The sequence below is a fragment of the Saccostrea cucullata genome, unplaced genomic scaffold, assembly GCF_032062105.1.
Source record: "Saccostrea cucullata isolate Sc308-1 unplaced genomic scaffold, CSIRO_AGI_Scuc_v1 ctg1604, whole genome shotgun sequence".
NCBI classification, from domain to species: Eukaryota; Metazoa; Mollusca; class Bivalvia; order Ostreida; family Ostreidae; genus Saccostrea; species Saccostrea cuccullata.
In genome coordinates this window covers 46,208-72,954 of record NW_026940905.1, presented here as the reverse complement: position 1 = coordinate 72,954, position 26,747 = coordinate 46,208, and the positions used below count along the sequence as shown (strand labels likewise).

The window sequence follows — 26,747 nt, the reverse complement described above, 5'->3', positions numbered from 1 at the left end:
AAGCTTTAAGTTTTGCAATTGGAAACTGTCCAAGTTGATTTCGTTTGTTGACATGACATGTCAGATTTTGTAGGAACAAAGTCACATGTGATTTTAGAAGGAACAATGGCTTCAAACCTTTTGTTAAAACCTGACTTGCATAACCACCAACAATTATTAATGAAAAAGACTTTTGTTCTGCATGTTCTCTATTTATGAAGAAATTCTACTTATAAGTACAAAACAGTTGTAAGTAAAGAAGAGTTACATATTGAGAGTCACAGGTTTACAATCCAGAAAGAAACATAAAATCATGGTTATTAACACTTGTTGAAAGATGTTTTGTTTTGTCAGTAAAGTACAATTAAGCAGAATTAAGAAGTAAGATACTGTAGCAAAATTTATGAAGCATGCAGTATTTATTAAACAGCATTTATGTTCTAATGCGTTTCACTCAAACAAACATAAATTATTTACAATCAAAACAAGAACACTTGTCTATATAGGAATAGAAGCGCTTGCTTGCCAGTATTTATTAGACGTATCCATTTACAAAACACAAGTCTTCAATGGTACCGATTCTCTACCTTCCTTCTACAATATATCAAAAAATAATTAATCACACATCACAGTACAAAATGCATTTTAACACAATGCTTTTATATTTCCTCACTTCACTGATTAAAAACATAAAATAAAACATGTATGAATATAATTATGCTTCCCTCGCCGCCCAGGAAAAACCATAGATAAAAAACAACATCGATTTATGTTGAAAAAACTATGGAAACCTGTAAGTCCGCAGCAATTACGAGGTAAACAAAATGAATGGCGGACTCATTCTCACAAACTTACGCAAGTGTCCTAAATTATAATGTACAATTAATCGACTAGTTTAAGTAAAACCTATGCAAAATAAATGTAAGTTAGAATTGTCTGTAAACACATTGTGACTATATGTAGCTAATAGGTACCAATACACAATCTTACATTTATATAAAATTTTACATAAAATTTATTTATCTAGAGCGACTTAGCAAATTGTTTCCCATCTTTGACAATTAATCCGTTGTGTACAAAACATTTATTTTCTAGTGATTAAAGCAATTTGATCAATCGTTTAAATAAACTTTTTTTTCAAAACAAAATACAAGAGGGTGAATTAAGAGGGTGGGTGGGTGAGTGTGAATGTCGCAAAGCAAAACCTTCGAATGAGTTAAAAGCGTGATCCAATTGAATACCTGTTCACCTGTTCTACAGGTATCGGCCTTTAAATACTGACCAATAGCTACTGTCGCTTTTATTAGCACATAATAAACAAAAGCACGTGTTCCTAGTACATATGACAAATTAATAAATGTTTTGGCCTGGGCCGATAGCAAAAGTTTTTTTTTCGTTCATCTCTTGATTGCTATTAAGACTTGTGTCTTAATAGAACAGTATCCTTGACCAAGAATCGGCATCTGAAGAAGCATTCCCATCGGAAGCATCATCGCTTTCATCATTATCAACATCGGAATACCCCTGCCCCAGTACTTCTACAAGTAAGAATTAAGTCCATTATTCAAAGTTTACTAAGATCACTTTGAGAAAAATTATCTATTGGTAAGCAGTAGTTCTGTCACATAATGAATGTTAACGTTTATATGCATGCATCATTAATCAGGCAAGATTGAATGCAATAGGGGTAAGAGTTATGCAAAAATTTAAATTTTTTTAATGTAAGATGCATTTCATGATGCAAGACCTATAGTAAACAATAAAGTTCTATTTGTAAAAATATATATTGAGTAAGGTAGACATATGCATGTATGTATCATTGTTCACGTTTTATTAAAGACAAGAGGCCCATGAGCCACATCGCTCACCTGAGAATCTTTTGTCATATTGTTCTTTACCAGATTTCCCCCTTGTAATACATATTATGGCCCCGCCCTACTCCCTGGAGTAATGATTTGAACAATTTAGAATCTACACTATCCCAGGGTGCTTACACATCAGTTTCTGCTTTTCTGGCCCAGTGGTTCTTGAGAAGAAGATTTTCAAAGATTGTTCCTATATATTTCTATGTAAAACATTGATGCCCCATTGTGGCGCCGCCCAACCCCCGGGGGTCATAATTTGAACACTTTAGAACTACACTACCCCAGGGTGCTTCCACATCAGTTTCAGCTTTTCTGGCCCAGTGGTTCTTGAGAAGATTTTCAAAGATTTTTCCTAAATATTTCTATGTAAAAGTTTGATTCCCCATTGTGGCCCCGCCCAACCCTCGGGGGTCATGATTTTAACAATTAAGAATCTACACTACCCCACAATGCTTCCACATCAGTTTCAGCTTTTCTGGCCCAGTGGTTCTTGAGAAGAAGATTTTCAAAGATTTTTCCTATATATTTCTATGTAAAACATTGATGCCCCGTTGTGGCCCCGCCCAACCCCCGGGGGTCATGATCTGAACAATTTAGAATCTTTACTATCCCAGGGTGCTTACACATCAGTTTCAGCTTTTCTGACCCAGTGGTTCTTTAGAAGAAGATTTTCAAAGATTTTTCCTATATATTTCTATGTAAAAATTTGATTCTCCATTGCGGCCCCGCTCAACCCCCGGGGGTCATGATTTGAATAATTTAGAATCTACACTATCCCAGGGTGCTTCCACATGAGTTTCAGCTTTTCTGGCCCAGTGGTTCTTGAGAAGAAGATTTTTAAATATTTTTCCTATATATTTCTATGTAAAACTTTGATTCCCCAGTGTGGTCCTGCCCTACCCCTGGGGGTCATGATTTGAACAATTTAGAATTTACACTATCCCAGGGTGCTTACACATCAGTTTCAGCTTTTCTGGCCCAGTGGTTCTTGAGAAGAAGATTTTTAAAAATTTGTCCTATATATTTCTATGTAAAATTTTGATTCTCCATTGTGGCCCCGCTCAACCCCCGGGGGTCATGATTTGAACAATTTAGAATCTACACTATCCCAGGGTGCTTCCACTTGAGTTTCAGCTTTTCTGGCCCAGTGGTTCTTGAGAAGAAGATTTTTAAATATTTTTCCTGTATATTTCTATGTAAAACTTTGATTCCCCATTGTGGTCCTGCCCTACCCCTGGGGGTCATGATTTGAACAATTTAGAATTTACACTACCCCAGGGTGCTTACACATCAGTTTCAGCTTTTCTGGCCCAGTGGTTCTTGAGAAGAAGATTTTTAAAAATTTGTCCTATATATTTCTATGTAAAACTTTGATTCCCCATTATGGCCCCGCCCAACCCCGAGGGGTCATGATTTGAACAATTTAGAATCTACACTATCCCAGGATGCCTCCACATAAGTTTCAGCCTTATTGGCCCAGTGGTTCTTGAGAAGAAGATTTTTTAATGACCCCACCCTATTTTTGTCTTTTCTTGATTATCTCCCCTTGTGAGAGGACTTGGCCCTTCATTTTAACAATTTAAATTCCCCTTCACCCAAGGATGCTTTGTTTGGTCAAAATTGGCCCAGTGGTTCTTGAGTAGAAGTCGAAAATGTGAAAAGTTTACAGACGGACGGACGGACAGACGGACAAAATGTGATCAGAAAAGCTCACTTGAGCCTTCGGCTCAGGTGAGCTAAAAAAAAAGGTGTAAAAATGAAAAATTTTCAATATCTAGATTTCTTTTATGTTTACCCTGTCAAATTTTAGACAAAAAAGGAAATGTCGTCTTTTATTAAAACAGAAAAATAAATAATAAGAGGCCTATAGGCCACATCGCTCACCTGAGCACTGTGGCTAGGAAAAAGTAGAAAACTGGTTTATTATTGAAAAGTTTTAATCCAAAAGAAGTCCCATGACCAATCATGGCTTTACTATTCTTGAGGAGATGATTTTTGAAGAATTTTATATTTCTATGTAAAACTTTGGTCGGCCATTGTAGCCCCGCCCTACCCCTGGGGATCATGATTTGAACAAACTTGATTCTATACTACTTCAGGATGCTTCTATATAAATATGACCAATCATGGCTTTGTATTTCTTGAGAAGAAGATTTTTCAAGAATTTTCCTATATATTTCTATGTAAAACTTTGGTCGACCATTGTGGCCCCACCCTACCCTCAGGGGACATGATTTGAACAAAATTGAATCTACACTACCTGGGGATGCTTCCATATAAATATGATAAAATATGGCTTTGTTATTCTTGAGAAGAAGATTTTAAAAGAATTTTCCTATATATTTCTCATGTAAAAGTTTTGTCGGTCATTGTGGCCCCGCCCTACCCCCGGGGGTCATGATTTGAACAAACGTGTATCTACACTACCTGAGAATGCGTCCATATAAATAAGACCAATCATGGCTTTGTATTTCTTGAGAAAAAGATTTTTAAAGAATTTTCCTATATATTTCTATGTAAAAGTTTGGTCGGCCATTTTGGCCCCGCCCAACCCCCGGGGGTCATGATTTGAAGAAACTTTAATCTACACTACCTGAGGATGATTCCACATGAGTTTCATCTTTCCTGGCCCAGTGGTTCTTGAGAAGAGGATTTTTTTAAAAATGCCAATAATTTTTCACTAATTCATAATTATCTCCCCTTGGAAAAGGGCGCGGCCCTTCATTTGAACAAACTTGAATCCCCTTTACCCAAGGATGCTTTGTGGCAAGTTTGGTTGAAATTGGCCCAGCGGTTCTTGAGAAGAAGTCGAAAATGTGAAAAGATTACGGACAGACAGACAGACAAACAGACGGACGCCGGACAAAATGTGATCAGAAAAGCTCACTTGAGCCTTCGGCTCAGGTGAGCTAAAACTAATGTACATAAAAATGCCAACTCCATTTTCCATTATTATCCTTCCGTGCTGATAAAATAACCTGAATATTAACGATGTCTGTTTATTGAATTCACTATTTTTACCTCCACTCTCTTGGATAGCTTTAACAATATTCTCCTGGGTTTCTTCATCATTTGCTAAAGTAAGATAATAAAAACAAATATATAAATCGCATGAAAGAAGAAAATGGAATCATTTCAAGTAGAGAAATTAAATGATCACCGTTGATGCAATTAACCTTCCGTTTTTACCTCCACTCTATTTGGAAAGCTTTACCAACGTTCTCCTGGCTTTCTTCATCAGTGACTAAAGTAAGATTATAAAAAAAATAGACATACAACACATAGCTCTTTAATGTCTAAACAGTATAGATCAAGAAAGAACAATGCAAAACAACTTAAACCAGGCATCAAATGACATGGACAGCCAAAAATTAAATTCTTATAAATTACTTTCAAAAGAAGGCGTTTACGGAGAGAACAATTTACAAATTCAAAACACATTTCATTTTAAAACAAGATGTGTTTGTAAAACACTTATGCACCTGCAGGCACCAAATCGAAGATTAACTTTTCTTAAGTGCAAACTAATATGTTGGTACCTAAAGTAAGTCTTTTCAAAACGAAATACAGAGTCCTGTTCAAAAGTTATGGCCAACGATAATTTTTTGAAAGGTAGGTCAAATTCCATAGTCAAGATCAAAGGATGAAAGTTGTTGGTTTCCAAAGAAACCAAATAAAGGTTTTGTAGCTGGGATATGTATCTATGTGAATTATAAAGCACTCGCCTTAACCCTTCAAAAGTCACGGTCTAGCTTAAAGTATTTATGAAAAAGCAATCAAAAAGCAAAAATTGAAAATTGCACAAATTGAACTACAAAAATATATACAATGTAGTATCATTTAAAGTTGAGAAATCAACTGAATTTTAAGACAATCTCTGTAAATCAAATTAACATTTATTTATTTACCGCCAGTCTCTTGAACAGCTTGAATGATATTCTCCTGTTGACATCCAGCATATGGAACAGGTGAAACACTGTACGCTTGTTGATTTCTTCCTTTCAGAATTGGTATGATCGCATTTCCTTGAAGACCTAGTGTTTCTTGTTCTGTTGGGTCATTGTGATTGCAGTTATCCATGACTCTGGCAGGTACTCCTACAAAATACAAGGAAAAATTGGTTTCATATAAAATTAAAAAGCAAATCATCCGAACATTGAAAAAGATCTCTGTTTATTGGTTTAGTATTTGTTTTTACCTCCACTCTCTTGGATTGTTTGACCATCATTCTCCTTAGTTTCTTCATCAGCTTAAAAAAAATAAGAAACAATGAAAATTGCAAAAATCCCACGACAAAATGAAAAGGAGTCATTTTAAGTTCAGTTAAGAATTGAATTTAACGCGCTTCATAATAAATATGCAGGCGGGAAACGTTGTAGCTCATATACCTCATGAATCTTCAAAAATGAAATTCATTTCTTATATTTACATTATTTCTCTGATGAGTTGTCAAAAATTTAGGCCATTGAATTGTCATTTTTAAAGCAAAACAGCTTGAACTATATTTTTATGCCGACTGCAGTATCATGACCTAACAATGAAGATATTCAAGCTCATTCATGGTTGTTCATGAGAAAATGAACCGTATTCTGTTTTGTATAGAATCTTAGGAGAAATTTATACGAAATGTAAATATAATATTAAAAGTTGGTTTACAGTATAGTATCATTTATAGTTGAGAAAATCAACTGAATATTAAGACAATCTCTGTTAATCAAATTAACATTTATTTGTTTACCTCCAGTCTCTTGAACCGCTTGAATAATATTCTCCTGTTGACATCCAGCATATGAAACAAGTGAAGCACTGTACGCTTGTTGATTTCTTCCTTTCTGAATTGGTATGATCGCATTTCCTTGAAGACCAAGGGTTTCTTGTTCTGTTGGGTCATTGTGATTGCAGTTATCCATGCCTCTGGCAGGTACTCCTATTGGGAGATCCTTTCTATCAATGCCTTCTTGGGTTTCTGCATCAGCATAAAAAACAATTGATTTTACATGTATTTATGTATCAAACATAAAATATCCTAATAATATAGAGAATAATGATGCAAAAGAATTATAATCAACGCGTCAAATGACATGGGATTGAAACAAGATTTAGCAGTTTTAAAAATTGCTTTCAAAAGTAAGCGACCAAAGAAAGAGCATTCAGGAGCATTCGAGCTGCTTTCACCACCTAATTCACCAAACTTTACGCCTAAATTGAATTTATATAAATTGCAAGATAAAAAAAAGAAATGGCAATACTTAAAGTTATGAAAATCACAGGAGCACTTAAGGCGATCTCTGTTGATCGAATTAAAATTTTCATTTTTACCTTTATTTTCTTGGACAGCTTGACCAGCATTCTCCTGAACATCTTCATCAGTGACTAAAGTAATGTTACAAAACAGTTGATCATAAATATACATATTATAAACATTTAATGTAATAACAATATTGATAAACAAGAACAACGCAAAATGGTCTGGCATCAAATGACAAGGAATGCAAACAAAATTACTTTCAAAAGCAAACGTCTAAGTAAAAATCCATTTAAAAATTCAAGTTATCTAAAAAAAAAAAAAAGGATACAAAAATTGCACAAATCGCAAAACAAAAAGATATGGCATCATTTCAAGTTCAATTTCCATTTTTTTATGTTTACAAATACTTATAATTAAGAAAGATGTTTCCAAAGATCATCAACAATCTGAATTTCGGTTGTCCCCTAACAAAAATTTACTATAGTTAACTATAGTTTACTATAGTTAACTATAGTGAAAACTTTGAAACTTTGATTTACTATGAAACTTTACTCTAGGACTTTTTTGAAGATTTAAAGCCTTAATATATCTCAAATTACATATTAATGATGTACTTTTTTGATAAAATATGTTAAAATACTTGGAATACTTCATTTTAATTTCAATAAAGTATGTGTAGGATGTTTAAAAAATAAAATTTATTTATCTGAAATTCATAGTAAAATACTTTGATTTACTATAGTGAAAACTTTGATTTACTATAGTGATAACTTTGACACTTTGATTTATTATAGTTAACTATAGTAAACTATAGTTAACTATAGTACTTTTTTGTTAGGGTCGAGATACAAGTCAGATTTTTAGCTCCCAACCGTTAATATGTAAACAAGACGTGTGTTATGTTTTTCAAGAAATTCCACAATTCCTATGCATATATTGTACTTTAATTTTTCTTTTATTTACTTCGATAATTTTACAATGCAATGTGTATAAAGATTTTCCTGACACTGGAAAGTTCCATAAATCGCGTCTAATCTCATATCATGTAAATAAACATTGGTATCTATGGTAAGATTAAAATGAACATCATTTTCTTGATATAAGCAATTTCAAAATGCTTTTAAGGGGTAAAAATCTTGACTTTTAATTAGACCTTTCTGATAACTTCAAAGAACCTTGAAGCCCATTGAGAGGTATATAATGAAAATTGTTGCATGAAAAGATATAATTTTCAAGCTTCATTTTGAGACTTTTTGAATTAAATAATAAATTAAAGAGTTGTCCTTCCTGGCTGGGGATCGGAGTCCCTTAAAAGCAGAGTTTTTTCAATAAAGATTGATTGATTAATTGTATATTGCTTAACGTCCCTCTTGAGAATTTTTCACTCATATGGAGACGCCACCATTTGCCGGAGAAGAGCTCCAAATTTTGTCCTATACTCTGCACTCAGAGGCATTGAGCAGGGAGGGATCTTTTTCGTGCCAGCACCTACTGCGACACGGGACCTCGGTTTATACGATCTCATCCGAAGGACCGGTCTTCACGTCCCATAGTGGGATTCGAACCCGCGACGTAAAAATTGACTCCTTACTTCGCAACTCTACAGAGTGTATTTACTTGATCGCGTTTTCTTACAAAGACGGTATTTTCTATACTTTAACAAAAAAGGCATGATGCTTGTTTATATTATGAAGAATTTTTAATTCTGTATCTACTTTGTTAATCAACAAATGATGTTCAAATTTTTGCAAATCATTAAGATTGCTTTCTTTAGGAATTGTTAACATTAGAGTTGGTAAAAAAAAATACAGCTGGCATTGTGTCTATTTTACTTTTAGGCTATCTCTGTTAATTAACATTTATTTGTTTAGCTCCAGTCTCTTGAATAGCTTGAATAATATTCTCCTGTTGACATCCTGCATCTGGAACAGGTGAAGCACTGTTAGGCTTTTAAATTATACACTCACACATGCAATTTTTCTTATTTTAAAAAGAAATTGAAACAAACATTATGTAATACGAGAAATATCAAGGCTCAAAATCTTTACAGAGCATGTACATTAAAGTTTCATTCTAAATTATATATAATGAATAATACTAAATTATCGTATGAAGCACTGTCAGGTTTTTAAATTCTACACACACACACACACATACCTTTGTATCCGCACATACCCTCACACATCCTATTTCACACATAAACCCTCTCAGGCACACACATACACAAGCACACCTACATGAACATACTTATATTTCACTCGCTTACGACCCTTATTTTGGTGAGCATAAGATTATGCAATGCATGACTATGGATGGGGGATGTTGTGGAGGATGGGTCCTACAATACAACCTTTTCTCTAAATGTAAACTTTTACTTATGATTTAGGTTAAAAAATTCAATTGAAAGGACTGGTCCACACTAATTAATTTAAATCCTTCTCCATCAGCACCACCTCAACCCACAAAGGCAATTTATTTAAGAGAATGGTCTCCTTTTTCATAGGGGTTGGTCAATTTTTTTGTCTGCAAATCCTCCTCCTTTTCAAAAATTTTCCTATAAAAATACTTATGTTTTTTACAGCAAATAAAATTTCAACTAAATTGAATTTCAAAATGTTCAAATAGATTTCTACTGTAATGTTAATTCAACCCTGTTTACCTCGTTACTTTTGGCAAACAGTTAATGTTTACAATAGCTATAAACTGCTAATTGAGATTGTATGTTCAACTTTAATCATTAAACCATATATTAATCAAATTTTGCTTTTTTAGTCAATACAATGATTCAGTCTCATTCAAATACAGTCCCTGAGGGTTGGATGATTAGTTTGCTCCCTCGGTAGCTTAGCCATCGTTTTAGCTTAAATAAAAGGAAAATGCAATAATTCTATAGCTATATTAGTATGTACACTAACCACTTCCATCACGGTTAATTCCATTAGCGACAAACTTATTTCTGTAAACTGGAGATGCCGTGGTGAAGTTAGAAAAAGGCAGATGAAAATCATTAGGTTCGTGTATTCCTGAATCATAACTGTCATCACTGCCGATATCCATCCCTAACAAAAGGAAAAGAAAATAGTATTTAACTTACTAGATTTAGTTAAAGTTAATTAGATAAACAAGGACTTTACAGAGTGTAGTTAATCATTTTCTAAATAATTCATCGTCATTATTGACGGTCCTTTACACCAATAATAATCAAACAGAAGTTTGAATAACTTATCTAAAAATCTTAATGAGTAGAGATTTAAAGTAATTGAAACAATCAAAGAAATAGCCATAGTTTTATATGGTATACATATATGTACTATATTTAAGTTAAGATTTTTTAAAGTTAGACTTGCTATGGTGGCATTTCTATGAAACATTTCTTGGGTCTTTAAATTAATAATTAGCAAAACCATTGATTAAGACAGTAAACCTAAAACAAACAAATTCTTATGTTTTTTAAAATGAGTTTAAGAAGAATATTTCAACATTTTATATTAAATTATATATATCTGAAAACTGGAGGTGTCCTGGTGATGTGAGATAATACTTAATTACCATCTGAATTGGATAGCTCAGAATCGTTCCATTCAGGAATATCGGAATTGTCAGTTTCCATGTCCATTTCTAGCAAAAAAGATACAAAAGTAAATGATAGCTTTATTAAGTTAGTAAAACATCAATAAAAGGCAAAACATTATAGTTAAAGTAAGTTTTTTTTATTATGATTTATCGATGTATTTTTAATTTTGAATTTAGACTTTCCCCACGACAAATTAAAATCAAGGCTTTTTGATATCATTGACAGCTGCTTCTTCAATAAAAATGGAACTCGTAAATTTACTTACCTAGTCATTGGTCATTTGCAATTTTATTTTGTTAAAACAGATTCTGATTGCACACTTAAGTACTCTGAAGTTGACATCAAGAAGATGCTAGTGTTTCTGATTGACAATATCTATGTGGTTTTTGGAGACCAGGTATTCCAACAATCTATTGGAATTCCAATGTGTACAAATTGCGCTCCGTTATTAGCAGATTTATATTTATATTCATATGAAGCAGAATTTATGCAAAGTCTTATGCTTGAAAAGAAGAAAACACTTGCTGTGGCCTTCAACTCGACATTTAGATATATCGACGACGTATTCTCAATTAATGATGATACTTTCCATTCCTACGTCGATACTATATATCCTGGTGAGCTTGAGATAAAAAAAGTCCAACACTTTTACTTCATATTTGGATATTTTACTTAAAAAAGACACTAATGGTAATCTAACAGCCAGGCTATATGTTAAACGTGATGATTTTAACATTTCTATCGTCAACTTCCCTTACTTATGCAGCAATATACCTTCGTCGTCTGCATACGGAGTATATATATCTCAGTTGATTCGATATGCAAGAGCATGCTTTACGTATGAACAATTTCTTAAACGAGGTAAATTATTGACAAGCAAGTTGGTGAAACAAGGATATCAGCAGTCTCGTTTAAAGTCATCATTTCTTAAGTTCTTTTGTCGATACAAGAAACATGTCAGCAAATACAATTAATCATCGAGTCAAATGCTGACTGACGTTTTTCATACCAATTGTTAGTCCATTATTTATACACTGAATTGACGACGAATTTTTTCCCCCGTTATTTCCTGATATGACAATATGACAATGAGCACACGGCGGGTGTGACCGGTCGGCAGGGGATGCTCACTCTTCCATGGCACCTGAACCCACCTCTGATGTTTTGGCGGTCCGTGGTTTCCCTGTTCTTATTTTGTATATTGTTTAATGGACTTTGAGATTGGGTACTGTTCGTTATCTCCATATCCTTCTTAAATAAAATATACTATAATTGAGTATATATTTTTAAATGGGAGCGCACTTCAGGTTACAAGACTTGGTAGAGTGTCACTTTTATGAAGCCTTTCAAGGGCATTGAAATCCATAATAAGCAAACCAATAGTTAAAATAGTAAATCTAAGACAAATGATTTTTTAAGAATAACGTTTTAACATTTGATATTAAATTATATAACATGTTTGAATAAGTTTTCTTATAATATCACAAATGTAATAATTTAATAAGTTTCGCTAAAAACCCTGAATAATGGGAATTCATTGGAAACAGTTACGTCACCCCCGACGGAAACAGTTATGTCATCCTTTCAATCACGTACACGTGTTTTTACATTACGTTACGTTAGTTCGGGTTCGAGATTTTATGATTTTCGGTTGCTAAGCAAAAGTAAAAAACACAGCGTATTTCTTAACGTTAAGTAGCCATTTTTGGATTATATGTGTACATTTTAACGATTTTAAATGATTTTAAAGTTCCTTTCAATTTTAAAAATGTCATATAACAAATACCACATGGCTCTTCGGGCGACTATACCTGTATATTTGGCCCTCGGTGATAAGAAAGCCCTGGAGTGTTATGTCACCCTCTGCCTTTGGCACTGGGTGACATAACACTCCAGGGCTTTCCTGTCACTTCGAGGCAAATATTCTGGTATGTCACCATAGAAGCCATGTGATATATGTATAATTTATATCTGAAAAATTGAGGTTGCTAGGTGTTGTGAGATAATACTAAATTACCATCTGAATCGGATAGCTCAGAATCGTTCCATTCAGGAATATCGGAATCGTCACTTTTCATGTCCATCTCTAACATAAAAGAAACAAAAATAGTAAATAGCTGTGTAAAAATAAAATAACTCAATACTTTCAAAAGATTATAGTTCATTTAATAAGAATTTTTATTACAATTAATAAAAATATTGTTACGTCGCATTTCAATATTTTTTTTATTTGATATATATTGCCTTCATGCAATTTCTTTTTATTTTGATAAGAAATTACAACAAAGATTATGTAATACGAGAAATATCAAGGTTCAAAATCTCTACAGAGCATCTTCATTAAAGTTTCATAATAAATTATATATAAAAAATAATACTAAATTACCATCTGAATCGGAAAGCTCAGATTTTTCCCATTCAGGTATATCGGAATAATCACTTTCCATGTCCATATCTGAAAAAAATACAAAAGTGACCAATAGCTTCATAAAAATAATATTACTTTTGTACAAGACAATGGGTTTTAATTTAGTTAATCAAAGTTTTTTTATCATAATTCATCAATGTATTTTTTTTATTTAAATTTTATTTCTTATTTTGATTGCATACAAGCAATTTTTCGTATTGTAAAAGAAAATATTACTCTTATGTTCATGCTAAATATAATGGACTTCCAACATTTATTATGAATCATGAGAAATATTGAGCCTCTAATAGTTTTAAAACTTCTTAAGTAACCATTCAAAGTAATTCAAACAATCAAAGAAAAAACTATAGTTAAATAAAATATTCTATAATGAATTATAGATTTTTAAAAGGGAGTTGACTTCAAGTTACCAGACTTGATAAAGTGATATTTTTATAAAGCCTTTCAAGGGTTTTGAAATCAATAATACGCAAACCTTTAATTAACAGAGCAGACCTTAGCCAAACGTATTCTTAAGAATAACTTTTGAACATTTGATATTATATAATTAGGGAATAGGTAAGTGGGAAATAGCAAATTTATGGTTCCCCGAGGGAAACAGTTTTCCTGAAAACTGGACGTGCCCAAGTGTTGTGAGATAATACTAAAACAATAAATCGATTTTATAGCTTAGAATCGTTCCATTCAGATATATCAGAATCGTCATTTTTCATGTCCATCTGTAACCAAAAAAAGTACAAAAGTAATCAATAGCTATATAAAGTTAATGACACATCAAAACAATTCAAATGATTTTAGTTAAGTTAATAAGAGCATCTTCATAAAATATTCATCGTAATTTAAACCGGTCAAAGAAATACATACTGAAAGGAAAAAGAAACGCATAAGAACATAATATGCGAAAAATCTTTGACTATGTGGCCGAAAATTATGAAAATTGGTCATATATGCATTTTTCTGACTTTGCACCAAAATTGCTGGTCAAAACTACTCAACCATGAAATGTATGGCATCACGTAGGGGAAGTGATAAAAAGCCAAAAACATGTGCATGTTCATGATGACAATTTTATGATCACATTTTGTAGTGCTAATCGATGCATTAGAGTTATAGACATCGTTTTCCGCATTTGCAATCAGTATAAATTTCGTGCAATCATGGTATGGCTGACGGAAGTTACACTGGTTCCAGTAATTGAATTGTGTAAGTGAATAAAAAGGCAACAACATGTTGCTGTGCAGTTTGTTTTAAACTTCTCAACAAAAAATGGTTTTTCAGTTGTCAGAGAGTAACTTAAAAGGTTTCCAACCAACCATGACGGTGACGTTGACGCGTAACAACGTCACATCTAGATAGGGCTTTTCATCATGTCAACTCGGTTATTGTCAAGGTATTATCACTGAAACCGATATTTATACAGCATACTATCATACCAATATTTTCACCCTAAAATTGTCAGAAATTCTCTGCTCTAATTTGGTACGCGAGTTTGGCAACTTTTACGTCGATTTCACTCTCACGCGCGCACGTACGCGTCATGTGCGTAATGTTTTTAGCATGTTTACACAAAGAAAATGTAGCCAGTGTTTGTCGAGACTTTCTCACAAACATTTACGTGTACCAAACCAGCTTGATTCTCTAAATTCTATCCTAAAACAAAATTCGTGGCACTCCTTTGGCGGGGGGATTTGTTAGCTTTGGAATAATACAGCTACTCTCAATCATTAAGACTATTGTCGGAAGGGTTGAATAATAATTTTATGAGAAAGATAAATGCTCTGGTGAACTCAATGCACAGGAAAATCAAGGCTGTTACCAATGTGCAAGAGAGATTATGAGAATTTTAATTTTAATTTTGGGGGGTATCGACATATCAATTTCAATAACTCAGGAATTATCAGTCAAAGTCACACAAGATTTTGGTTACTTGTGGATTAAAGATGAATTAAAATGTTTGATAACAATACTGGAAGTATTTTCGAAATAATAGTTTTAATTCAATTTAAAAGTATAATATGCATTTCTTTTTCCTTTCAGTATATAATCTATATTATTTTTTAATTAAATAAAAACTTTATATGATGAAATAATTCGGATTAGATAACAAATGTTCAATCAAAGTCTTTTAAAAAAGGTTTCATTATAAACCTTTAACCTTTGATTTCATTTTTTATGTGCATCTGTGTGTATACTAATTACATCTATCATGGTAGCTTTGCTTTAGGAAAAAAACTTACCTCTATTAACTAGGGGTACCATGGAGAAGTGATAATTCACTATGTTTCCATATTCGTATCTCCCTATCCACATCCCTAAACAGAAAAGCGAAAGTAAACTTGTTATTATTTTCATTCAGCATTTCTTTTTACTTTGAATTTCAAGTGCATTTCTTTATTTTTTATTGACTACATGCATTTTGTATATTGTGAAAATAAACCAGTACTCTAAGGTTCACACAATATATCTCTACACCAATGGTTTTGTAATGCAATAAATATTTTGGTTCTAAATCTAAATCTAAATCTTTAAAAGATTTTGGAGTAAAGATTCATAGTCATTCAAAATACCAAAGAAATAGTTATCGTCTATATCATTTTATAATTACATATATACATTTGATGGGGTGTTGTCTTCTAGTTTCCCTACTTGCTAGGTTCATCTTTCTAAGAAGCCCTCTAGGATCCTTGCATCAGTAATTAAGACAACATTAACCGAATAAGTCGAATCAGATAAAAAGTGTTAAATCAAAGGCTTTTCAAAAAAGATTTAATTATAAACCTTGAACCTTTGATTCCATTATATATGTGTATCTGTGTGTATACTAATTAAATGAAGGATAGGGAGATAACGAATAGTATTCTATTTCAAAGGCCATTAAACAACATAAAAATAAGAGCAGACCAAACATAGATCTCCAAAACATCAGAGGTGGGATCAGGTGCCATTGAGGAGTGAGCATCCCCTGCCGACCGGTCACACACGCCGAGTGCTCGTTGACATGATCAGGAAATAACGGGAAAAAAAAATCTGTCGTCAATTCAGTGTATAAATAATAGACTAAAAATTGGTATGAAAAAAGTCAGTCAGCATTTGACTCAATGATTAATTGTATCGACCACAGAAATGATGACTTTAAACGAGACTGATGATATTCTTGTTTCATCAACTTGCTTGTCATTTACCTCGTTTAAGAAAATGTTCAAACGTAGAGCATGCTCTTGCGTATCGAATCAACTGAGATATATATACTCCGTATGCAGGTGATGAAGGTATATCGCTGCATAAGTAAGGGAAGTTGACGATAGAAAAGTTAAAATCATCACGTTTATCATATAGCTTGGTTGTTAGATTACCATTAGTGTCTTTTTCGAGTAAAATATCCAAATATGAAGCAAGTGTCGGACTCTGTGGTATCTTTTATCTCAAGCTCACCAGGATATATCGTTTTGATGTAGGAATGGAAATTATCATTATTAATTGACAATACGTCGTCGATATATCTAAATGTCGAGTTGAAGGCCGCAGCAAGTGTTTTCTACTTTTCACGCATAAGACTTTGCATAAATTCTGCTTCACATGTATATCAAAATGAGGCTGCTAATAACGGAGCGCAATTTGTACGCATGGGAATTCCAATAGATTATGGAATACCTGGTCTCCAAAAACCACATAGATATTGTCAATCAGAAACTCAAGCATCTTCTTGATGTCAACTTCAGAGTACTTATGTTTGCAATCAGAATTTGTTTTAACAAAATAATTTTCCAAATGACCAATGACGAGGTAAGTAAATTTACAACTATCATGGTAACATTGCTTTAGGAAAACACTTACCACTATTAACTGGAGGTACTACGGTGGAGTGAACATTCACTTTGTTATTATTATTACATAGTATTATTGTTGGATATCGCATAATTAGTAGATTGGAATATTCCATATCCGTATCTTTCTATCCATATCTCTAAAAAAGGACAAACAAATGTCAACTTAATTTAGTAACATGTACGTATATTTCATTAAAATTATCTGGATCCTAGCTAGGTAAGTATTTTTTTAAAAAGAGTAAGAGCCATCTTATGGCGCTGTGCTTCTATCAATTAATTAACTATCACCCTTTTTTCCCATTTCATATATCAAAATAAAGTAGACACTTGGTTCTTTCATTTTCTATTATAAAATTTTGTTCTGAGAATCCAGATTTTGGAAAACAGGTTTGAGAAATTGCTATGTTCTTGAAATTTGCAGAAAACATGCCTATTTGACTACCTTCAGCAAAGAATTAAAATATGAGCACAGCCCACGATCCAAAAAATAAAACATGTTTTTTTTTATCTTTAGAAACAGAGCTTTCATGATGTATTTGCATATTTTGGATCAGAGGTTGTGCTCTATATAAAATATTGAAAAAAATGCTTCAACTTTAGGTCATTTTCAAAGGAATTTACAGGATATGACGAAAATGACACATTTTATGACGTCATAATGCATTTACTAGATGTGAAATTACGCCGTGATTAATAGATACATGTTCGCCAACACTCCAAGTGATAAATACTGCATTTGCAACTTAAACTAATCGGTTTTGATTTTTCAGAAATTCTCAGGGCCAAATAAGGCTCTTTTCATTCATTATTTCTTTTACTTTGAATTTCAAGCGTTTGTCTTTTATTTTCATTTGCATGGATACAGTCTTTCATATTATGGGAATAATATAGTACTCCAATGATAAGAAATTATATCGATAATTTACACCGATGCTTTTTTACTACAAAAAATAGTTCTAAATCTTTAAAAGATTTTGGAGTAAAGATTCATATTAATTCAAACTATCAAAGAAGTAGCAATAATCTATGTTACAGTATAATTAAATATAGACTTTGGATAGGGCGTATTCTTCTAGTTTCCCTACTAGCTATGTTCATATTTCTAAGCCTTCAAGGAACTTTTCGTCAATATTTAATGTCACCATTACATGTAACGTTAACCAATTAAAATGAATCAGATAGCATATGTTAAATCAAACGCTTTTCAGAAGAGTTTAATCATAAACGTTGAACTTTGATATTATTATAAATGTGTAGCTGTTTGTATGCTAATTACATTTTTCATGTTACCCTCCATTAGGAAAACTTTTAACTCTGTAAAATGTTGGTGCCATGGTAAAGAGTAATTTTACAATGTAACTATTGAAATTAGATATCGCATAATTAGTAGATTGGGATATTCCATATTCGTATCTTTCTATCCACATCCCTAAAAAGAAAAGCAAAAGTAAACTTTAGTTATTATTTCCATTCATTATTTTTTTTTTACTTTGAATATCAAGTGCTTTTCTTGTATTTTTGTTGCCTACATGCATTTTTATATTGTGAAAATAATACAGTACTCCAATATTAAGACAATATATCCCTTATTTACAACAATGGTTTTGTAATACAATAAACGATTTTGGCTCTAAGTTTTAACCTTTAAAGATTTTGATGCAAAGATTCATTATAATTCAAACCGGTCAAAGAAAAAAATATATTCTCTATTATATTATAATTAAATATGGACTTTTAATGTTCTTTTAGTTTCCTTACTTGCTAGGTTCATATTTCTATGAAGCCTTCTAGGATCTTTGCATCAATAATTAAGATAACATTTACCAAATAAGTCGAAATAGATAACACATGTTAAATCAAAGGCTTTTAAAAAAAGTAATTTAATTATATACTTTGAAACTCTGATTTTTATTATATATGTGTACCTGTATGTATACTAATTAAATTTATCATGATCAATTCCATTTGGAAAACATTTAGTTCTCTAAAATGTTGGTGCTATGGTGAAGAGAAAATTCATTTTGTAACTATTTAAACTGGATATCGCACAATAAGTATATTGGGATATCCCATATTCGTATCATTCTATCCATATTCCTACAAAAGAAAAGCAAGTCACCTTCATAAAGTTACATATTTTTCATTAAAGTTACCTGGATCTTAGCGAAGTAAGTCATTTTTTAAAATTCATTTCTTGTTTTACTTTGGATTTCTAGTGCTTCTCTTTTATTTTTAATTGTCTGCATGCAGTTTGTCATATTGTGAAAATTATATAGTACACCATTGCTTAGATAGTATATTCATAATCTATACGGATTGGTTTGTAATACAATAAATATTTAAAGCTCTAAATCTTAATAAGTTTTTGGACTAAAAATTTAAAGTAATTCAAACATCAAATAAACACATATAACCTATATTACACTATATTTCAATAGTTTGATGGGGTGTTGTATTCTATTTTCCTTACTTACTAGGTTAATATTTCTGCAAAACCTTCTTGGATCTTTGCATCATAATTAAGATAACAATAACCAAATACGTTTAATCAAGTACATGTATCAAAATATTAATGTTAAATAGATTTAATTATTAACCTTGAACTTTTGATTCCATTATATTAGTGTATATTTGTATACTTATTACATCTATTGTGGTAATTTGCATTAGGAAAACACTTACCTCTATTTACTGGAGGTACTATGCTGGAGTGAGCATTCACTATGTAACTATTAAAATTCGATATTGTATAATTAGTAGTTTGTTATATTCCCTATTCGTATCTTTCTATCCACATCCAAACAATAGAAAAGCCAAAGTCAACGAAGTTACGTAAATTCTTTTTATTTGAATTTCAAATTTTTGAATAATAGTGTTTATTACCAATTCTTGTTTTTTCCTAAATTTTACACATATATTTTCTTCTTTAGAAAAGATAATTTTGTTTATATATTCACATATTATATCCAAAATCTATAAAATTTGTAAGAAAAAAACATAGGTAATCAGGGAATACAGAGCTCATCTCAAAGAACTTTGTCTTTAAGTTAGGCAAAGTCAAATTAACCTATATTCTAAATGTGTACATCAAAAAATGCTAAATTTATGCAACAGGTTTTAAAGAAAAATACAAAAAGTGACATTAATACATATATATATAGAGAGAGACTTCCAGTTAAATTAAGATACGAATTATATTTTTCTACTTTTTTTCCTTTTTCACTCTGGTAAAATGGACATGGTAAACATGATGCAATTAATGATTTATTGTAGACACAAAGAGAAACTGTGGCAAAATATAAATAGAGACTAATATATTTACCATCATTCATTTTTGGTAGCTGATGGCCTGAAAATTCGAACCCTACATCTAGGTACTTGTAATTATCACCTTTGGTTGTGTTTAGTTTATAGCTTCATTGATTATACCTGTTAAGTTAATTAGTAGTGCTAATTAATTCATAAAGATTTTAATACTGTACTCCTTTTACATTTATAGCATTATCTGTTTACATAAAACCTATAGTAGGAAATGTTTGATAACTTATTTATTTAAAAAAAAAAATCAGAGAAACTAACATCAGATATTGAACAAACCTACAACATTGAAAGTGTTCTGATCTACTTTTTTGGTCAACTGTTATTTGGATTGGTAAACTACATGAAAATGATACATAATTCCCAAATCAAAATACCGCTCTGATTTATAGATCTGAGGGATAGCATTTTAATCAGACAAAAAGTGTGATAGTTAATTGATAGGTGTAAATTGTGTAGCCATACGTTTTGTGTTTTTCTCTTATAAAATGAAATGTGTAATGTAATTCATTACTTTAACAAAGTAATTGTAATTCAATTAATTACTTTTTTGAATGAGAGTAATGGTAATTGTAATAATTTTTTAATTGTAGTGATAAAAATTCCAAAGTAATTGTAATTTAATGCATTACAGTTCAAAGTAATTGATCCCAGGTCTGATAGCGACTTTAAGAGTTTTCATCCCTTGTTGCATCATTAAAGCAAGTTTGGTTAAGGTACTCCGATCCTCAGATTCTGAAAATCAAGTATTGATTAATTGATAATCCTCACATGAATGTCACTGAATTTTCAAAATAACGTGTTTTTACCCATAATAATTCTTCAAAGATCATCTTTAAAGGTAATCATATTATATAGTGAAAATTAGCAAATCTCAACCATATTTTCAGGAATTACGAATGAAAACACCTGTTATGCATTTTCCAATTCAAGTCTGATCAATTAAAAATCATAGGTATCCAGGGTTTTGAAGAAGGATATGGAGATAACGAACAGTATCAATCTTCCCAAGTCCATTAAAACAATATACAAAATAAGAGCAGAGCAAATACGGACCTTCGAAACATCAAAGGTGGGATCAGGTGCCATGGAGGAGTAAGCATCCCCTGACGACCGGTCACACACGACGTGTGCTCGTTGAAATAATCAGGAAATAACGGGGGAAAAAATCCGTCGTCAATTCAGTGTATAAATAATAGACTAAAAATTAATATGAAAAACGTTAGTCAGCATTTGACTCAATGATAAATTGTATTTGCTGACAAGGTAATTGTATCAACCATAGAACTTACGAAATGATGACTTTAAACGAGACTGATGATATTCTTGTTTCATCAACTTGCTTGTCAATCACCTTGTTTAAGAAATTGTTCATACGTAGATCATGCTCTTGCGTATCGAATCAAATGAGATATATATACTCCGTATGCAGACAACGAAGGTATATTGCTGCATAAGTAAGGGAAATTGACGATAGAAAAGTTACATGTAAAGTAATTATGTTTATCATATAGATTGGTTGTTAGATTATCCTAGTGTCTTTTCAAGTAAAATATCCAAATATGAAGCAGAAGTGTCAGACTCTGTTGTATCTTTTATCTCATGCTCACCAGGATATATAGTATCGACGTAGGAATGGAAATTATCATTATTAATTGAGAATATGTCGAGATGAAGGCCACAGCAAGTGTTTTCTACTTTTCACGCATAAGACTTATTATGAATTCTGCTTCATATGAATATTAAAATAAGTCTGCTAATAACGGAGCAGATATTCCACAATTTTTATACATATTATATACTTTTATTTTTTTTTATTTACTTCTATCATTTTGCAATTCAAAGTGTATAAAGATTATTCTGTCATTGCAAAGCTCACAAATCACTTCTAATTTCATATCATTTTGATAAACATTGGCATATATGGTTAGATTTAATTGAACATCAAATTCTTGATACATGTGATTTTAAAACTTTTTACGGGGTAAAAATTTTGACTTTAATTAGACCTTTCTGAGAACTTCAAAGAACCTTGAAACACATTAAAAGGTATATAATGAAAATTGTTGCATGAAAAAATTTTATATTCAAGCTTCATTTTGAGACTTTTAAAATTATATAATAAATTAAAGAGTTGTCCTTACTGGTTGAGGATCGGAGTCCCTTAATATGAGCCTTAAAGTTTCTTGGTGATAGACCTGCACCCATAACTTTTACCTGGTCCATTATCTGTATGTTAAATTCAGCATCCACAACAAGTCCATTAGTGCACATTCTTAGATGTATCATCTATGCAAGTTTGCTCAACATAGGACTCATAGTTACTTGGAAATGAAACCTGCATAAAAAAAACTTTAACCTATTCACTCATCCGGAAAATGTAGGTCAGATTCAGCATTCGATGCAAGCCTGGTAGTTTGCATTCTTAGATGTATCACCCCACCCAGGCAAATTTAGGCTCATAGTGAAATGAAATTTAACATGTTCACTCATCCGTAAAATCTAGGTCAGCTTCATCATCCAAAGCAAGTCTGGTATTAGGCATCCTTAGATGTATCATCTATGCACATTTAGTTAACATAGGGCTCATAGTTACGTTGAAATGAGACCTGCTCCAAAAACATTAACCTGTTCACTCATCCAGAAAATGTAGGTCAAATTCAGCATCCGAAGCAAGCCTGGTAATGTGCATCCTTGGATGAATCATCTATACAAGTTTGGTCAACATAGGCATCATAGAGGCATCATAGCAGTGTACTTGGAAATGAGACCTGCTCCAAAATCATTAACCTGTTCACTCATCCGGAAACTGTAGGTCAGATTCAGCATCCGAAGCTAGCCTGTATTGTGCATTCTTGGATGTATCATGTTTTGTTATCATAGGGCTTATACTTGCTTGGAAATGAGACCAACAAAAAAACTGCACCAAAACTTAAACTGCTCCAAAAACATTAACCTGGCCATTCCTTTGCTGGAATTGCAGCATCTGAAACTTTGAATGGTACAATGAAACACACTGGAAGCATCTTCCATGTATGTCTACTCAATATAGGGCATAGAAGTACTTTTAAAAAACTGCTCCAAAAACTTACCTGGGACGCCGATGCCGACACCAACGCCGATTGTATCATTACCGTTGAATAATCCATGTTTGACAATATAATTCATTTAATAAAAGTTTTATTCAAAAAGTTATATTTCTATTTAATATTTTATATTTTTATCCGATAAACAGACCTGGGAGACCCACAAGATACAATTACCCAAATTTATAGTAGAAAGGGGGAAATGTAACATTTCCATTTTCTATCTGAAATTTATATCACTGGTGTAAAATTTAAGAATAATTTCGTCTCTTAAATATTAAAACAATGATAGGGAAAACTTTCATAGTAAGTAAAAGTATCAAAGATTATACAATGGTATCAGTCATTTTGTTTTGGACAAATTGTTAATAATATCTCTTCGTTAAATATTCTCATGTCTCAAACTTTGATTTTCTAGCTAGAAAAATTGAAATGGGAAACACAACCCAAAGAAGAACAGATCTGGCTCCGAGGCCATAAAACTTAGACAAGCGCACTTTTGATCTCTAAGTCTCAATTTTCCTGTGTATATTCCTTTGGTAAAAGTTAGACTGATATCCAAAGTGAGCTCATCTAATTATGAGTTCTATAGCGCCCAGGCCAGGCCTCATGAAAATTTAGCCAGAAATGGACCCCTTTCATTCTATTTAACATAAGACCCCTTTCCTCACCTGCTTCCTTAACAGCTGAGGTAGAACGACATTCTTCATCTGTACCTACCATACCGTCTTCTGCCTCGTTTTCTTCAACTTTCCCATTTTCAAACTAATTATAATGAAAATAAATGAAATTTAGTTTTAAAAATAAGCATTTGGAATATAATGGAAGACTTTCCTTTCTTTGTTTTTTGGTAGTTTTTAGTAAGTTAGTTTGTATGTTTGTTTGTTGTTTTTATTCTTTCACACTTGACATACCATTTTGATAATAACAGTAATGACAAAAATAATTCGCATAAATAAATGCTAATCTGACATTCCATGACCTGTATGCTTTCCAGTGTGCAGCTACGTTTCTTATGTACAGTGTATGATGTGATCGTCCAAAAATGGAAAAAAAAAAAAGGAGAAAAAACGACATTTTTTGGGGAATAAAAATTTCATGATAAAGTTGATTGCATAAATCGAGAAAATAAACATGATTGGGCAAGGATGAATGTCATACATCCGCTCCAAGATGGTGCATGCTCAAAACACAATTACATTGCATTATAGGCATCCGCCATTTTTTGTTATGAGAAAATATAAAAAAAAATATATCTGAGCAATCGTGTTTTTCTTCAGAAAAGATGGTACAAACACCTTTTTCTTTCTTTAGAAGTGACTTAATTTCATGTCAGAAGTTTCGAAAAAAGCATAATTCTTAGATTTGTTTTCTACTAAGACTTGGAAAATGAAATAGACTTTGAAAATACTATTTAATAGTCCAATAAAATAACAAATATGAATACATCACATTCAGTGAAAGTTAACAGATGGAAACAAATTTCAGAATATCTAAGCTTGGTGCTAAAAGAATAATATAAACTTTTAAACATATACCATGACAGGTGAATTTTATGAGGAAAAACAAAATAAAAAATCAGAAAAATCCCATTTTTTCCTTTGATATGCAATGCTGGCCAGAATTTTATAACAGTTTCTTTCAAAAAACCGATCTTGAATTGTTATTATTAATAGAAATAATTTACTTACTTGTTTTTGAGATACGTCCGCCGATTGATTCAGTTTATCCATGATTGATGATAATGATATACAAAATAATAGAATAATCTAGAAAATTTATGTAGTGAGATAAAAGAAGGATATGGAGATAACGAACAGTATTCAATCTCAAAGTCCATTAAACAATATACAAAATAAGAGCAGAGCAAACACGAAACAATAGAGGTGGGATCAGGTGCCAAAAATAAATAAGCTTATCACAAAAAGATATCATGACCATGTGATTAACCTTGTAAAAAGGGGCGTGATCTTACAGTGATTTTGCACTCTCTGAAGGTCAATCGGGGATACATTTTACATTCGGGTGTATGCACTATGGTAAACAAAAATAAATACCAATAAAACGTGCTAATAAACAGTGCATACTTATATTTACAGAATGAAACATTCAGTTTTGGTAAGTTTTGAGCGAAGCGATTACGATCAAATCAAGAATGGATAGATTTTCATTCAGTATTATCAAGTAAGTTGTTTTAAATTATAGTGTTCTAACATCGTGCATGACACTGTTTAAATAATAAAGTTGTGGCTATTTTGTTTTTGTGTTTGTTTTATTAAATACATTTTCATGGGGAAATCCAAACGAGGCAGACTTGCTATATGCAACACCATTTACTCTCCAATGCTAGGTAAAATCAAAGTACTGAAATACTGATAGGCGGAGGCTTGAAATGAACATGATTGTTTGTCTCTTTGGGAATTTTTTATTCATATTCTGAGCCCCAACATTTGCCTAAGGGTAGTTGGCAATATCTTTTGAACAGTACACACCACATTTATACTTCATATATGTATTCTTGGTGGAAAGACCTTTTATTGGATATTAACAACCTTGACCTTTTGACCTTGACCTTCGAGATTCCATACTTATGAAAAAACTTTAACCTTAGCCATAACTTTTGAATGGTAAGGGATATATAGTGCTTTCATACTTCACATATGTAATCCTTGTAAGAACACCCTACGTTGGATACCAAGAACTTTGACCCTTTGACCTTGGAGTTTGACCTACTTTTAAAAAGCAAATCTTGAGCATAACCTTTACAGCTTTAGGGTTAGTTCTTTCATACTTTATATATTTAATCCTTATGACAAGACCTTTCACTTTATAGCAAGACATTTGACCTTGGAGTTTGGCCTACTTTAAAAAAAATTATCCTTTGTCATACCTTTTAAAGGGTTAGGGCTTCATACTTCACATAATTATGTATTCTTTGAGACAAGTCCTTTCATTAAATGCCAATTACCTTGACCTTTAACCTTGGCCTACTTTCGTATTTCACAATTGTATTTCCAGTGAGAATACCCTACTTTGGATATCAATATATTAAATTTGCATTTAAGAAAAGTTTAATCTTCGCTGTATTACCAAACGGGGGGCAACAGTGTTTCACAAACACATCTTCGTTTATGTTATCGTAATCTGATGTTTAATTATGTAATTAACCGAATTGCTATTTTTCATCAAAAGGATAAACCACTCTAATTGCAATAAACTATATTAATTTGAATTCTTTAGTGACTCATGGTAATAGCTTCCTGAAATGTGAGAAAGCCAAAAAGTACTTTAGTATCTCTAACTCTTCAGGACTAAAAGGAGCTGAGATACAAGCATTGAGATACATCAAACCATAGATCTAGACTACATGCACATTCAACTTTTAATTAACAATTCTGTTGTGTTGGGTATGAATATGAAGA

The 26,747-nt window shown here is 32.0% G+C and overlaps 1 protein-coding gene across 15 annotated transcripts; it reads right to left on the bottom strand.

Annotated features, from left to right (window-relative positions):
• Positions 1-141: 141 nt before the first annotated feature.
• Positions 142-25,270, bottom strand: LOC134256617 (uncharacterized). 15 transcript variants are annotated; one of them, XM_062739294.1, is made up of 16 exons: positions 23,997-24,090; positions 20,244-20,350; positions 19,604-19,650; positions 18,198-18,350; positions 16,929-17,058; positions 13,053-13,121; positions 12,684-12,752; positions 10,642-10,710; positions 10,008-10,151; positions 7,164-7,217; positions 6,583-6,810; positions 6,043-6,093; positions 5,753-5,941; positions 5,034-5,088; positions 4,866-4,919; positions 147-1,517 (listed from the first exon to the last, which is right to left on the bottom strand). In XM_062739294.1, exons 5-15 carry the CDS (start codon positions 17,032-17,034, stop codon positions 4,913-4,915), a joined length of 1,041 nt encoding a protein of 346 aa, XP_062595278.1. In that variant the 5' UTR covers positions 17,035-17,058; positions 18,198-18,350; positions 19,604-19,650; positions 20,244-20,350; positions 23,997-24,090; the 3' UTR covers positions 147-1,517; positions 4,866-4,912. The 15 variants fall into 15 exon arrangements, 12 of the variants coding, with proteins under 12 accessions (XP_062595288.1, XP_062595289.1, XP_062595283.1 ...); XM_062739295.1 differs by lacking the exon at positions 18,198-18,350; XM_062739296.1 differs by lacking the exons at positions 19,604-19,650; positions 20,244-20,350; positions 23,997-24,090 and adding an exon at positions 19,075-19,481.
• Positions 25,271-26,747: the final 1,477 nt, after the last annotated feature.

Excerpts from the sequence above, each read along its gene's own strand:
- LOC134256617 (XM_062739293.1), bottom strand. The coding sequence starts at position 25,058 with ATGGATAAACTGAATCAATCGGCGGACGTATCTCAAAAACAA. Across the intron at positions 10,711-12,683 it reads TGAGCTATCCGATTCAGATG|AAATGGACATGGAAACTGAC; the intron begins GTAATTTAGTAT and ends CTTTTTTGCTAG. Across the intron at positions 6,811-7,163 it reads AGCTGTCCAAGAAAATAAAG|AAACCCAAGAAGGCATTGAT; the intron begins GTAAAAATGAAA and ends ATGCTGATGCAG.